Below are 16,384 nucleotides of genomic sequence, written 5' to 3'. Positions count from 1 at the left end.
TATTTTACTTTGACCAAATCTGCAAAACTTACAATGTAAATATTTGTATTCAAAGCTCAATTTGATTAGAAGATATTAAACAAAATCCATCTGTGCCTGCTGACCTGAGGTCAGAGGTTCAGCTGCTAAAGCTTCCTTAGAAGGAAGGAAAAAAAAAAAAGCTTTTCAGTATAGCGTACAGTAAAGTGTACACCTTTATAAGGAAGAACAAAATAAAATAAAATCCTAAAGTTGAATGCCTGCAAAGCTATTATTGTTGCTAGATCCCCTATTCTCTACTCATTAAAGCAAACACACCCCCACAATGAAGAACAGAACATTGTCTGCCTTTGTAAAGAACTTGTACTTTCAAACTTGCTGGTGGTGAGGAAGCTTGACAGTGAAACAGATCACCTTATCAGCCCTCCACTATCTGGTAAACCAACCATATCAATTACTTGAACATCAAAACCAATGCATTTCTATGATCATAGTCACTGCACACACCCAGGTCTGACATTCAAAAGACAAAGGACCCACAGAATGTCTAGGTAAAGGCCAGTATCCACATCTGTCTCTTCAGGACTCAGGCAATGAAAAAGTAAACCTCTTAAGAGCATGAGTGAATGTCCAGTAGAATCACATCAGACTCAAAATCCAAGCAGCAGGAGCAGCAGTCATAAGAATAAAGCTTGATTCTCCCTTCCCCGTCCAAGTCTTCAAAAGCTGCAAAGGGCTGCTTACTAAAGCTAATTTCCAGTACACCATTTTTGGTCCACACACCCTGTTCTACGATTTTTATTAATGCTCCATTCCCTGACTCTCTGTGCACCAGGTAATATTTTTAGAGCACTAGAACTGCTGTCTATGCCCAGACACATGAAAACATACTACACACCCAGTGGTATACACACAAAACATCAGTGGAGATAAGCAAGGAAAATAGTAGGATGTTTCAGATTTGCATATCAAAAATATTAGGTTCCCAAACTACTTATTCTGATTTTTGCATGAATATGCATTTCAGCCCCTTAATCACTTAGCGACTGTTATATGCTGACAGCTGAGTGCTTTGAAGGAAAGATGTGAAAGGATTTGTATTTTTCCAAATTCATAGGACAGATGTGGTTTCTTGCAAGCATCTCACAATGTGAAATTTACAAAGGAATTCACAATCATATGGGAGAACAGGAATAATTTCGCACTCAAGAATCTGGAAGTCTTGAAACAGAGAAAGATTAGCCTCAGTGACAGAGAGGGAAGTGTAAACAAAACAACCTTGGCTAGAATTGTAGGGGTAGAAAAGTAGAAATACTCTTTCCTAGGGTTCAAGAACTTCCCTAGACTTACCACACCAATTTCTTTCTGTGCATTTTTAATGCCATCATCATCATCCATTCTTTCCTCTTCCTCCTCCTCAAACAAGCTTAACACTTTCTTAGCTTGAGTATTGACATCTTTCTCCAGGCCTGGTGGTGATGTTGCAAACAGATCTGAACTGCTGTCTGGCTCTGAGGGTGTTGTTGCTGCAGAAGGCTCCACCAAAAAAAAAAGAAAAAAAAAAATTAACACATCAGCCTGCTACGTTCAGGTTTGCCCAAACAACCACTAAGTTTTCTTGGTTAAACAACCAGCATTGGTCACAGTTCTGCAATCCATTACCAAGCAGAAAACTACATTCAACTAATGTTTCCTAAGAAGACAGAATAGCAACACGCAGATTAGCAAGGGACAGTAGATGAAGAGAATACACTTGATGGCTCTGAAGTTAGCACAAGTTTCTGCTTGTACTCTTATACCGTAGCGCTGTTGACAAGCAGCTTCCTGCATAACGTTTCCTCCTCATCTGCATGTCAGGTTGCATGCGCACCACAAAGCTGTATTAAGCCACTACCTCTGAGGTACCTAGTTCGTGCAGCTTGGGGTTCTTTGGAGTGGGCAGCACTACCCAAACCTGAGTGCACTCAGGAAAGTGCAAAGCATGGTAACTACTCTGGAAATTCATCAGCTGGTAATTCCCCAACAATCACTCAGTAAGACCATGCCCATGTTCTGCTGAAGCTTCTTCAACAAATATATATCAATATTATCCTCTAACAGGGCTACCCAAGGAGAAATTCACAATCCTGAAAGCCACAGCCACCAACACCATTTGTAACTATAACGAAACAAAGCTACTGAGCTTGAAGCCAAACCTATGCATCAGCACAGGCTATCTTTTAAAGGAAACCTCTGCTCATGTGAATAAATATTACCCAACCTACTCTGGAATTAAAAGCAAACAGATTCCTGCCCCCACTCCACCTCTCCTCCCTTTAAACAATTCTCTCATGCACATCAATTGGGAAACAACTTTTAAATGTAATTTAATCAATTTGCTGTTTGACTGACAAGTGATTTTGCTAAATGGAGATAGTTATCCTCTCCTTGGCAACAGAAGAGGAAATCCAGAAAAAGAATTCTAGTCCCAGAACAGCACTATTAGATTACTGCTTTTTTTTAAAACTGAACCTTTATCAAACTTCAGATTAATGTAAGAAAATCCCTCACTTTTTCCTTTGTTTGCTGTCCTGCAACATCTGTTCCTTTAGGCACAGGAACTGCTCCAGGCTCTTCTGAAGACCACAATGTATCTTCTATCTGGTTAGACTTTACTGCTGTCTCTGGCAGATCTTCCTTTTCCTCCTTTTCTTCTTCATTAAAGAAAGGTGGTGCTTGTGCTGGTTTTACTTTCTCCTGTAGAATTAAGAGAATATTGTTGAAACAAAATCGATGGGTATATAACAAGCGCACACTGCTGTGGGACAGCAGAGTTTCAGTTCGCCTTCTGCAGGGCTCTAGGTCACTGACAAGATGCTTGACTTCAGCTTTCCTCATGCGGGACATTTTGGTTTGTCATTTTTGATTTCTAGTATTAAAGGCTTTTAAGTCAGATTGAAGAGTGCCACAAAGCAGTTGTAAGCTTAGAATAGATGCTCTGAGAATCTTGTCTGGTTGGTACACTCTTTCCTATGACTGATAGCAGCTGGAGTATTGCTTGCCTGTTTCTTCTTCTGTTCCCAAGCCTATTGCCTTTATGGCCCATGATAACGGTTTCTCTGGTAGGCAGAATAGGAAGGTGGGGAGCAGGGATGGCACATATATGTGCAGGAATTCCCACTACAGACAGAACTGTATTAAGCTTTTGCAACTCCTACTTTCAATCCCAAGTACAAAGAGACAGGCAGTACACTACGGGCTAAGCTGACAAGACAGAGGATAGCATAATAACTCTCAACAGAGGGCCAGCAAGAAGCCTGTAGACACAACTGATCCAGCTTGAGTTGAGGTAACACAGATAGTGAAGCCCTAGCTTCACAGTAGTCTGTTCCTTTTAATGATTTTTTTTATGGTTAAGAGCTTTCAAAACATCCTCAGGAAGGGCTTTTAGCATAAACCAAATTTAGGGTTAGCAGTCAAGAAAATTTTGAAATCTGTATTATGACTCTATGAAGTTTTACGTGTAAGAGTTCAGTCAGCCCTGTTCCCATCCCCAATCTGCTAGAACTACCATTGTCTAAACCAACTCAGGCTTGTATCAGTACCTAGCAAGGAAAACAGACTATATAAAGGCTAAGTATTCTAAATTAATTATAAAAGAAAGGGGTGGTACCACTGTAGCCTTAGGAGCTGAAGGAAGTAGCATTGATTGGGTGCTGAAGAGTGATTCTTCATTAATAGCATCATCTTCAAACAACAACAACGATGCCTTCTGTGGCTTTCTTTGTCTACAGTGAGAGAGAGGAGAAAGCGGAAGATTCAGTGCAAAAGTTTCATCAGCCATACACTGCATCTGTTTAAAAGTATTACTCAGGACCATCATTTGCATCAAGTGGTCTCAGATAAAGGAGACTGCTTCCTCACTGTTTCAATCATTTTACCACCCTCCCTTATTGTCTCCACAGCTTTCTGCAGAAGTAAACATAATAACAGGTCAAGAGGATTTTATATTTCAGCTATAGAAATGGAGAGTCCCATTAAGTGGTGGCAAAGAGAACGATCTGTCATGGATAGAAAAGAGGTAAAAGAGCCTAGTCCTGCCCATTTCCACTCACACATCTCTACTTCCTCCTGAGCAGGAGTAGCAGGGGACAACAGTTGCAGTATGCCTGGGTCAATCTACTGTTGAGGGTGCTGCTGGGCAGTTCTGAAAAAAACACCCTCCCTTCCCTCCCAGGACTGTCACCTCTCTTTAGTGATTGCAAATAAATCCTCCTCGTCCTCTTCCTCAAAGACGTTCCTCGTCTTCACAGCTTTAGCCTGACTGACAGTACTAGCTGGTTTTGCAGGGTCCTCTTTTTGGTCATCTTCAGAAGGAAGTTTAGCTGGCTTGGAGACACTCCAGTGTTCCTTAAAAATAAGGAACCCTTAAGTTTTCTTTTGTCTTGGTAAAAGCCACTTTCATATTTTCTATAAGCAGAAATACTTCAGCATCTTGGCAGTCCTTGCATCTCTCTACTAGTTTATTTTCCTCACTTAGTTATCCACTGTAATCTGACATTGCTTAGGCTTTGCAGAGAGCCTGACCACCTTTCGGAATACACTATTTGCCCAGCAACACAGGTTACACATAATTTGCTATTATAGCTGCTCTTGACAGCTGAGACCAGTGTCAACAGCAGTCACAGGAGCAAGGTCAGCCAGTAGAACCTGATTTGAATCACTTAAATAATTAGCAAGTTAGATGCATGGGGAAAATACAAAACAAAAATACCTAGGAAAAAACAACACTCACACCCAACACACCTCATTCTACAGTGCATGGTGCTGCACTTCTTATTGGCTCAGCTTTCAACCAGAGTACTGCCCCCCAACCCTCCCAAAGCTAGCATTTAATTGAGCCTATCCACTGAACAAGTCAACATTAGAAGGAAACATTTCTGGTGTTGGAATAGTTTTCTGGCTTGCATGTTTTCTTATTCCCAGCATTTCAAGACGTTTGCCCTGTTTCCAACTTCTGTTTGTACCTTCACTGACAGGGACTACAGGCATGTCAAAGTATGAACTTGGTTTATTCTACATTAAGATAAAAAGGCATCTAAAGATATTAGTAGTACCCCCTAAACAAGCAATTAAAGGACAGTTAATAAAAATCACTTCTACACAAAAGAGTAATTTTGGGGAGTGGGGGGGCTAAGAACTGAATCTTATTCATGACTTAATTCCAAGACTTTCCAGACAACTATTTAATTTATTTAGTATATCTGGTTTTCATTTATGATGCAATACAACATCTAATCCACCCTAAAAGGTGGCTACTCTCTGGGAAGCCAATTTACTTCTATTTCATTTTTCCCATCCCTAGATTTGCAAAACAAACAAAACCCAAACCCCCATCAAATCTAAGCAAACAAAAAACCCGAATACCATCACACCACTCACCCCAATAACCCAAACCAAAGAAAAACTCCCCACATATGTATTTAAAACTGTTAAATGTTCCTTATAGAAAGTAAAGCAATAAAGGCAAATATACTTTTCCCTTTACGTATTTTTAAGTGAGATTTTTTTGGCAGCAGCCTCTATTGGCTATAGATCTTTCTATAAATTACACTGAAAATACTGATTTTCTCTTCCACCTAACTTCTGTTACCTAGATCCTGAGATAATTTTGGCCAAGAATCAGACAGCCTCCTCAGCTGCAAACAAATCACAGGATTTCAGTAGGCATGGCATATGGACACAGTACAGTTTGAGTGTAGTTCCCATCTCAACAGTTTCATGCTCTGCCAGCATAAAGTGCAGTAACCTCTTTCAAGCAAATCTTACTCCCAAGTACCTCCTCATCACTGCTGAACAATAAGCTGGAGGCTTTCTTGAACGGCTCCGAGAGTTTTGCTTTCTCATCTAGGGTTTTTTCCCGTTGCTTGTTGGCAGGTATCACACCAAAGAGATCCTTAAAATATAGTAAGGAATATATTTAAAAAAAAAAAAAAGCCAAAGCCACAATGAAAACCTGACTACAAAGTCATCAGCATGCAAGATACTGTTGTCATTTGCTTCTCAGATTAGTACAACAGAGAAATGGTGTTTTGTGAACCCTTTTTGAAGACAATTTCAAGTGTTATACAGTATTCTTGTACAGAGAATCCTATGCACACAGCATTTGATAGACCAGAAACTTGTAAGCACACAGCCCCATTTTGGCCCACAGATTCTCCGCCATAAGGCTTGACCAGCAGCCAAAATCCACCATCGGGCAATTCTGCTGCACAGCAGCTAACACAATGGGGCACTGTTTCTACATCTACGTAATGAAACAGAGAATGAATCCTATTTTGAGAGGACAGGCAATAGCCAAGCCGAACCGCTACCTCTGGGCAAAACCCAAGACTTTTCATCTGAAGACAGTCACGTAGAACACTATATTACCATCATAATATAAAAAAGCATAGGTCGACTTCACTACTTAACACTTATTTATGCTCTTCTACAACCTGACCTTCAGTTCCATAACATAACATTCATGGTAGATACTACAGAGCTTACCACATTACAAAATGGTTTACTAGCCTGACAGTTGCTTCTGAACAGCCCCTATTCAGACAGGTGAGGTGGAATCAGCTCCCTCTTGAACAGGAAACATTTATCCTGAGTTTGCAGAGATCCCCTGTCTTATGCCTCTGAGCAGCCTCCTCTGCTTGCCTCAGGTTAAGACTATGGGGTAAGTTAAGTCACCATGAAGGCTGCAGGGCTACAGTTAAAAGCTCTTTGGAGGGAGGGTGTGCGGGAAGGAGCAGAGGGTAAAAAAGATAAAAGCACATACTAATTCAATTTTGTTGAGTTCCTTGCACAGACTGTGCTCTGATCTCAGTTTCTACACTCACAACCACAATTCTTATACACTGAAAATGGAGAATAAAGGAATTCACCAGCCATGATCCAAGGGAAGCAAGAAATTATCTATATGGCTAGGTACCAGAGGCAAGGATAAATCAGCTTCTTGAAGCTCATACGTGTTCTATTGTTTAATGTTCTCCAGTTCTATCAATCAGAGGAATAACATCCATCGGCATTGACTGCAAAATACTAAAAAGACTCAAGAAGTCGCAAGAGTCCCCGCTATCATTCTCCTTCACAATGCCATCTGCATGCCCAGAATTGCCCCACAATGCAAGACTGATTTAGTGCTCTAATTAGTGTTCAATTTACAAGCTTAGCGTTGTAAGCTTCTGAATATTTCCTGCTGCATTTGCAATAGGCTGTGCAGGTGGGTTCACATACACAGGCAGTATCAGGAAGAGGTACTTACCTCTTCATCATCATCAAACAAGGAAAGGTGAGCTTTTGTCATGGACTTGCTGGTGGGGAGAGATGTAGCTTTGGACTTCACAGTTTTACTTGATGAAAACAAGTCCTGTGCAAACCAAAGAAACATTACTTTGCAAAGCAATGCTATATGCTTAAGAACTCTAAATGGGACATTTGTGTGTTTCCTTTTTAAAACAGTGTTTAATGTGCCTGTGAAGTAAGGAAACATTGTCTTACTCAGATGTGCGATCACCTGCAACTCCACAGGGATTTCCCTCAAATTTGTATTAATTGCTAGCTGGAAGCAAAGGACACAAGATTAAATATATGCAGTCTTTCATGATTGTTGCTCTTCATTTCCTGATCTTTCTCCTCTTCAGGCCTCCAATTTACACTTCTGTGTATCACACAAGTTTAACTCTCTGATGATAGGGAAAACATACCCAAAGATTTCACTCTTGCAGCAAGAAGGAACTTTCAGGATGGCTGCGAGTGGCTGCATGGATGTAAGAGTTCACAATCCTACAGATAAACAAGGAGTCCCTAGATGCGAGTGGACTGAAATCAGTTACTCAGACCCCAATGTGGCAATTTATTAAAGAGATACTCACTTCAGAATCCTCCTCATCAGAGAAAAGGCCCCTCTGTTTTCTTGGAGGTGTTTCAGATAAAGGCTTGAAGTCCTCACCTGAAGACAGCTGACTCTTTATGACAAATTAAAGACACTGCATCAGCACCCATTTAGATTCAGTAATGGCAGGCACGTCATATAACCCTTTCTAAGAGGCATGCAGCATCCTAGCAGTTGAAGGGACAGAATACAAGCTTGTCGCCCATGGGCTGAAGTCCAAAATTCATGTGCTCAGTGAGCTCCTTACATGCAGCCGGAGCTACGTATGACTGACTTGTAGGTCTTACCACAGGCCTCCCCTCCCACCACCATCCTTCTCAGCAGAAAATGTATGCAGCAACTCATGCCAGGCCTCCTTGTGAGTTAAATAAAAATATTTCTTTTAACAAGCTGTGTTTTGTAAAGGAAGAGCACAGTTTGTGCAAGCCATTATTTCCTGCATTAGCACAGCACAGCCCCAGCTTCCCACAATATATACAAGCAATGGGTTACCAGTTAAGTTACTACCAGCAGTTAGCCTAAGTGCAGACAAAGACTTGGCAACACAGAACTGTGATACCAAAGGTTCAAGTATGGCTCATTTCAATTCAGCCATGAACTTTATAAACAATTTTTAACATCAAAGGCTTCTCATTTTGCTCTCATTTCAATCTTGTCTTAATAAAATCTTGCAATCACTGCCCCCACAAAAAAACCCTCAGATAAAGTTCAAGTTTAAGAAGGAAAAAGCATTTAAGTACTCCTGAAGCACTCAGGTCACATAATACCCCAGGAACCTAGTTCTGTTTCATAAAAACAGCACTTCCTTAGTGCCGCATGTGGAAACACCACTTCAGCTGTAGTAGTAACTTTATCCCAAAACCTTAGCCATATGACCCATTTATATGCCATTACCTTTTTTTCCATGACTGTCTCCCTATGGCTTCCCGTTTCTTTAGTTGAGCCAGCAAGCAGAGCAGGAATGGCAGGTTTTTCCTTGAATAAATCACCTTCTTCATCATCATCAAACAGGTCTGCTGTGGACTTGACTGCATTAAGAGATAAAACAAACAGAGAATGATTAGAACGGAACATGAATATTGAACAAGAGAAGGCACCAGAGCCTCTAAAGACGCCATGCTCCCTTTTTAAAGATTACCAGCATCACGAGTCTTTAAGAGAAAAAATTAGACAAGCTCTCAAAGTGAAACATCACTTAATTGAGAGCACTGGTGACAGAGTGTGCAGTCAATAAGCATTGGGGTAGAGTCAGTTGGCACTTCTAAAGGCAGTGTTTTGTATTGGTTTTGCACCTCTAAAGGCCTACAGCCTGCCAATAGAGAGTGCGTTCAGCATAGAGACTCAAAGCTGTGTGAATAAAGTCTGTATCATTTCCCTCATTCTGCCCTAACAGAAGCAGGATTGGTCTAGGAAAGGATAGTCAGTGGAGACTGCATACAAATAAACTAGTTCCACACTGCTCTACAGAAAAGAAATGCTAATAACAAAAAAACCAAAACAACAAACCAGCCTCAAAACCCAAGCAGAAGTAACAGTGATGTAGGTTTGAATTTTCTAACTCATTCATTCCCATCAATTTGAATTTTGATGACCTTTAATGTTTAATCTTCTACAGCACATATAAAGAGGTACCTGAACCTGGAGACTTTTTGGTTGCTCCCACAAAGAAGTCGTCGTCATCATCATCATCATCAAACAGAACAACTTTCCCAGGTTGTTTAGGACTTTTCTCTGTGCTCTGTGCTGAAGGTTTCTTGTCTTTTTCCACAATTACAGTGGAACTAAACACATCACTTCCTCCTGCAGATCACATTGGGAAAAAAAAAGCAAACAAATCCACTGAGAGACCACTGCCAGAGTTACTGAAAAGCTAAGCCTGTGCCATAGTAAGTAGAGTCAGGCCTAGTTTCCATCACAGCAACCTTTAATGTGCTCCAGCAACAATACTGCATCAAAAGCATTAGCTAGAAGCTTCCTGATAAAGCCAGGTCAGGCAGATGGCCCCTCTCGCTGGAATCACTTCTTCAAACCTGCCTACCTCCTCTAGAACAGCAATCAAGTTCTGCAATAAAGCTAGAAGACTCAGCAGTCCCACACTGCTGCCCCTATGGACTTCCCAAACCAGAATCCTACTAGTAACTAGTAAGCCAGAACACTGTGAGTAAATAGAAGTGGTAAGGTGCTTGAGGAGCAGGAAGGACAGGTGACTGAGTTCTCCCAAGGAACTGCACTTGTCATGCCAGACCTCTAACAGTACTGCAGCATGATGTGGTGCTTGATCCTGAGATTCCTGTGTAACTCAGATATGGCAGCAATCAACTAGATAACAACGGTTTCTTCTACATCTGGTGTGGAAACATCTGGCTACAGTAATAGATGCATCCTGATAGATAGTCCACAAACACTTTCACTATTTTTGGTAAAAACTGGTAGCCTGGTTCTAAGCCTGTCTTTTTGCTTCTTATATAAAGATGCTAGGAAATGCTGGAGGGGGAAAAAATACTTCAATTGAAATTTTGGAAGAAAGTAGAACACCTGCTATATGGTTAAAAGCCAGACTGCATGAATTTTGACCAGGGCAGCAGCAGTTAATTACTTAAAAAAGCGTATCACATAAATAGAAAGCACTACAGGATTGACAGGAATAAGCCATAAAGTTTGATTAACGGTTAAATATTCTCAAGTTCCTAAACAAACTGTTCACTGGGAATGCGCTCATCAAGTGATCCTGAATGGCAAAGGACACTGTCTTGGTTATTTTCTGGTGACTTTAGCCTACTGACAGGGAGCAACTGAAGATACCAAATACATGCTACATATAAGTTAATTCCTGACGAACTAGAACAGGACACTGTCAGAATGATGAGAAACTCACTGTTTATGCAACAGTACCTCCAGGAAAGTATGAAGGATAAAGAAAACCTCAATCTGTTATTTTAGATTTTGCTACCAATGCAATTAATTCAATAATCATTGCTGATGTGTCTCAGTTACATGGAGTAAAAAGGCTGTATTTGTATATGTTCCACTATAATAATCATGCTGACTGAGGGCTCAGTTAACTGGAGTCATAGTCTTAAAATAGGCCTTTCTTAATAAAAGGTAAAACTTAATTTTAAGGTAACTCAAACAGGCGAAGACCCTACAGATAGAGAGAAATCAGTCAATTCAGAGAGGCTAGTGACATGTTTTTTTCATTGCTCAGCTTAAAAGTTGTATATGGAACAGGTTTCTTCATACAATTTTTTTTTAGCTCCGAGTTATAGATCCGGTCCTTCCCCAGGTATGCTGATCCTCCCAAGAAACAATATTATCAAATCTGAAAGACCAAAATTCACATCCTTCTCAGAGTATAGAGGAAAGGTGTGACCACATGCATTGCAAACTTAAGCTGTATAATATCAGTTAAAATAACACACATACTTAGAAGTTCATAGAGCAACACTGAAAGCTGACAGCCGCTAACACCTGCCATCAATGATACTTACCTTCAGAGCTCCTACAAAATCTTGATTATCCACAAAGCATGCTGCAGTTTAGGCTTAGCATGGTAAAAGCACCTCTATTTGTTACTAAGCGTATGATCAAGCAATGCAATGCGGCTATATTTGGACAGTTTTCTTCTTTAAAACCTCCCCACTAGGTTTTAAAGAAAAGAGCATTTTGTGCATGAAGCAATTTGCTATTGAATGAATCATACCTGGGAACAGAGATACTGCACCTGCAGGAACTTTCTTTAAGGACTTTCTAGAGGACACTGAAATCATAGGAAGTATGATACAAATGGATGCACTTGTTTTACGCTGTCAAAGTCTTCAGAACTCTACCATAGAAACAGCAATCTGAGAAGTCTTCAGAGCTCCACTTTTTTTTAACAATAGCTCAGAACTCTTTACACATTCTCCTTGAACTTCTGATTTAGTTTTTTGCACATTTATGTAACAGCATAGCTATTTTTCCTCCACAAAACAGCTCAACTAAACTGAAGCTTATAAATATGATATACACATAGTATTATTTATGAGAGTTCACAATCACACACTCAAAATTACTTCAATACAATACACTCAAACCAAAACAACGTATTCTCCCAAAATCTATCTGAAAATTCATCAAATACAATGCTTCAGTAAAAGTTGCCACAGTACAGAATGTATGCGAAGATTCTGTAAGGGTCTAGATATTCAGCTAACAGGAAACTCTGACGTGCATTAATCTCCAAGAAGAAATCTTTACTCCACTCAAGGCCACAACTGGATCCTTCATCAGCAGGAACCCAGAGCACACAGAGAGCTCTGCAAGGACATCCTTTCAGCTCCAGGGGAGTAGGTGTGCATAAGAGACCACAGTGAACAAACATTTACAATACAATTCAAGCAAAACACAGCTGTTCTCTATTAAGACTGGGGAAGAGAACAGTCTTGCCAACAATTGCTACTCTAGACTTCCTAGTTTAGAAACAAAACAGTCTAGCTGCTAGTGGTGATAAATCACAGCCTACACAGGAACACAAGAGGCAACAACAGTTTCTTACCTTCACTTACTGGGACTTGCTCCTCTCTCTCTTTTGATTCTTCTCCTTTTGGTGCTTCAGCAAAAAGATCACTCTGATTTTGGATGAAAATGCAAAGGAGGGAGAGGAAAGTGGTGAATCTGTTTTTTTGTAGGAAAAGGCAGCTGCAGATATTTCCATGTAGAATAGCCACTTCTGAGCCAAGACAGAGAAGGTGACCACCAGTCTCTTCTCAAAAGGATGTCTGTACATATAGACTTAAACCTAAGTTAGTCAAGCCTTGAATGCCCACATTAAAGAAGTAGCTTTCTACCTTGTAAAATACAATTTACACTGATTGTCAGTCTGTTTACTGTAGAGAAGGAATGACCTTTTATTTGCACGTATTCAAGTACTTACATTAATTAATCTACAGTTGTTTAGGTCCTGATTAAACCCTTTTAAGCTTTCCTATTCAAGCTTATGCAGTAAGTTTTGAAGGAATAATTAAGGTCAGGACAAGCATAAAAATATTCCTGAACTTTACATGGTTAAGATGAATTATTTACACTGTTGCTAATGAGAAGCTAAACACCAGTGTGGTGCCTATAGCTCAAAAGCATCACAGGACATTCTCACAGATGTCCTTGTGTTCATTCAGGTTGCAGTTGCCCTGTACCAGTCCTCCAAAACAATCAGAGCCTAGATCTCCAGGAAACCTCTCGATCTTGTGAGTATGGACCACTGAATTTCTTGAAAGCCTCCTTCTTGCTGGAAGTTGAATATTAGAAGTTGCCTACCTGGAGATTCAATGCATGGTCTTTGTATAAAACTGAGGGAAGAATGCTGCAATACTTAGGAAAGAGAAGGGGTGTACAGGGCTGCATCAGGGACATTAGTGATTAACTGCACATTCGTCAGTTACTATTTGCCTGTTGACATATTGCGGCTGCCTTCTGGCAGAGTAACACCTCCTCTGTTGCAGAAGGTAAGTGAAGATAATTACCCTTCCTAGACAATTAACTTTCAGGTAACAGAAAATTAAAAGCAATTGTATGTAGGCAGGCAACAATCACAGACAAATATGCTTGGCTGTCCTGCGTCTCTAGGATGAGGAAAGTAGTCCTGGCAATAAGTAACCAAAAGGCTCTAATGATAGCTTCATCTGAATTTGCACTGACACACAGCTGGCTTGCACTACAAGATTACATTTCTTTTTTAAAGCTGTTGTCTGCCTCTTAAAAAAACCCAAAACCCCACATTCATATTTGTTCAATAGAGGCTGCATTTGAGTGAAAAGCATTGCAAAACTATCCTTTTCTCTTCACACAATAGCCCTGACTGGTGCTTGATGGATGTATGTTGGCATGATAAGTTTCAGGTCAGCTGCACACAAGGCCTCCTTCTAACTTTCAGTCCAACAGCTTCCTTGGCTTCAAAGACCACCTGACTTTTGTTCTAGTTGCAATGAAGAAGACAACATCCCACAAAGGAAACAGTTGGGCTACTATTCTGGACTAGCTTTTACTGTTACCATTACCTGATACATGATAAAAATTGAAGGCAATTATTTGTTTTACACAGCTGTACAATTAGACTCTTAAATCTTAAGTAATCCTGACATTGATTTCTACCCCCTTTCACATGCACAATGATAAAAAAAGGTCAGAAATGCAGTTTCCTTCATCAAGTCAGCTCTACATACATAGCACCAGAGTAAGTTTAAGGTGAACTTTCCTTGCTAACATAGCTAATTCAGGAATTGTACAATAACTACATAAGAGAACACAGCATAACTGCAACAGGGAACTTCAACAGCGCAGACAGAGAAACCCACCAGCATTACTGTCCAGACATGGTATGCAAAAGAAAGCAGGAAGGACATCATGTTCTCCTCCCTTTCAAACTTTACCCACAGTCAGGGAAAAAGATAGAATCACAAAATTCAATATTCTCACAGGCACTTTAATAGAAAACTGCTGTTTTACAATAAACAAACTCTATGGCATTTGGTTTACCTCCACAGATTCAAGTGAGGTGCTGAGTAAGCTCTGCTAGAATTAGAACCCGGCTAACATAATGCTAAAACCACACCTGAATTTCATCAGCACCACTGCAGAAAAAAGGGGTTTGTGACAAGGGGAACATAACCACCTCACTCACATAATTCTGTTCCACCACCATGAAGCAATACTGTCCCACTAGATTTGAATGTTACCAAGCAACAAAATGCTGTTTGCCCTCCCAGCCTTCCAGAGATAGTAATCTGTGGGGATCTGTTTTGTTTTTAAAAGGGGAACACATGCTATTTCTGTCATGTCCAGCATTCTTACCTCTTCATCGTCAAAGAGACCTGTTCCACCACTGAAAAGGCCACCCCTAGAACCAAATGGTGTGAAGTCTTCATCAGTCAGCTTAGGAGGCTTGAAGATGTCATCGTCTTCATCTAGAAAGCACAAGAGCCAAGAGCTATGGTGGGACTGACCAAGTTGCAGGAAAAGGAATTAGAGACAATGAAAATAAAAAAATGGTTTGATCCCATCCCCTCTCTCCTATTAACATTTCACATTCAGAGAAGCTGCTGTAGACAGACTGGGTTATATATGGCTGCTCCACAAGATCACATTTAAGGAAGAACTCTCACTAAACCTGTTTCTAGCCTTGTTTTACATGCACATCATGACCTAAGTTTGTTTACACACTCACCTTGAAGGATGTTCACTGATAGCCCACAAATTTCTAGAGCAGATGGCACAATTTCCTAAGTGGTAGCTTATAATCCAGCCCACAATTCACAAACAAGAGAAGAGGATATCCTACCATTTGATGGAACTTGAACTTCCTTCTTCTCTTTCAGGGTTTTCCTTGTTTTGGACTCCGATGACAGGGCTTTAAGAAAAAAATTTCAAAGCAAAAATAAAAACAGTCCACCTTTACTTGTAGCCTGTGATCAATCTTTGGCAAAAAGAAGCTAAACAAATAATCTAACCAAGCTGACCTATATGTTTTCATATGAATCAGCCCACTGAAGCAATTCTGCAAAGTACAGGTTCTAAAATTAGCACTTGAAATTTTAATAGCATCACTCTGTCAGGCACTATGTGTTCAACAGTTGCCTACACACAGGCTAGTGTCACCTAAGATGCCAGAGCACAACACAGCGTTCCAGATGGCTGAGGTCCCACACAGAGCATGCAGAACCTTTGAGCATTTGAAAAGGCTATAGACATATTGTACCTTGATTTGGCTACCAAAAGTAAAGCCAGAGTTTTATTTCTTCTGGCCCAGCCCTACCATCACAAGGTTAATTCAATTAATGGAAGATTTCCATGTAACTGAATAAAGTAAGCTGGTAGGTTTTTTATTCTGATATCCACAGATCTAGTTTGACTGTTCAAACCCTGCAAGAATACATATACACACTGCTCTTTTCTGCTCATGCTCTCAAAATCATAGGTCAAAAGCAGCCTCAAAAGCACTTGCCAATTCCGTTTCAGTCAGCTGCTTTCAACTGCTGCTTTGCTGCAAGAGTAACTACTTGTGAGTCGTCTCTCCCTTTGAAAGGGACACAAAAGTATTCAGTCTAAAATATCACAGACAACACCAGCAAGGAAAAACTTCCTCAGGACACAGTATATTTAAGCCACAAAGAAGGAAAAAACAAAAAACCCACACCACATGAAAGCGTCAATCTACTGCTTGAGGGGTTTTCCACTGCTGAGCTCATAGAAAGACTATACCATACTCATCAGTGTCTTCCACATACTTACTTGAAACAGGAGGAAGTACATGCAGTTTTGCATGCAAAGGGAGAATCAGATTGGAGAGAAAATCTGTCCATTAACACATGTGCTTGGGGTATGACCCGTCTCACTTGAAAGCAAAGCATTTTCCACTTTACACAGTGAATCGAACTCAATCTTATCAGTTATGGCCAAAATGTTTCTCAGAACACAAAACACTGTCCTTAGTTCCTCTTGTTGGGCTTTCAC

At 40.3% G+C, this 16,384-nt stretch overlaps 1 protein-coding gene across 3 annotated transcripts in view; it reads right to left on the bottom strand.

The window, feature by feature from the left end:
- WASHC2C (WASH complex subunit 2C) overlaps positions 1-16,384 on the bottom strand; it is a 37,014-nt gene that overhangs the window by 11,447 nt on the left and 9,183 nt on the right. For 2 of the 3 annotated variants that reach the window (XM_069864132.1, XM_069864134.1), the window contains exons 11-23: positions 15,213-15,281; positions 14,726-14,838; positions 12,435-12,507; positions 11,601-11,657; positions 9,533-9,700; positions 8,795-8,928; positions 7,881-7,973; positions 7,271-7,375; positions 5,798-5,914; positions 4,205-4,368; positions 3,632-3,746; positions 2,530-2,715; positions 1,330-1,515 (exon numbers count right to left, since the gene is read on the bottom strand). In XM_069864132.1, coding sequence (XP_069720233.1) covers positions 1,330-1,515; positions 2,530-2,715; positions 3,632-3,746; positions 4,205-4,368; positions 5,798-5,914; positions 7,271-7,375; positions 7,881-7,973; positions 8,795-8,928; positions 9,533-9,700; positions 11,601-11,657; positions 12,435-12,507; positions 14,726-14,838; positions 15,213-15,281 — 1,580 coding nt within the window. The remainder of the gene's footprint in view (positions 1-1,329; positions 1,516-2,529; positions 2,716-3,631; positions 3,747-4,204; positions 4,369-5,797; positions 5,915-7,270; positions 7,376-7,880; positions 7,974-8,794; positions 8,929-9,532; positions 9,701-11,600; positions 11,658-12,434; positions 12,508-14,725; positions 14,839-15,212; positions 15,282-16,384) is intronic. The other variant, XM_069864133.1, reaches the window with a different exon arrangement.

This window comes from Phaenicophaeus curvirostris, chromosome 9 (assembly GCF_032191515.1).
Source record: "Phaenicophaeus curvirostris isolate KB17595 chromosome 9, BPBGC_Pcur_1.0, whole genome shotgun sequence".
NCBI classification, from domain to species: domain Eukaryota; kingdom Metazoa; phylum Chordata; class Aves; order Cuculiformes; family Cuculidae; genus Phaenicophaeus; species Phaenicophaeus curvirostris.
This window is presented reverse-complemented; position numbering and strand designations above follow the sequence as displayed.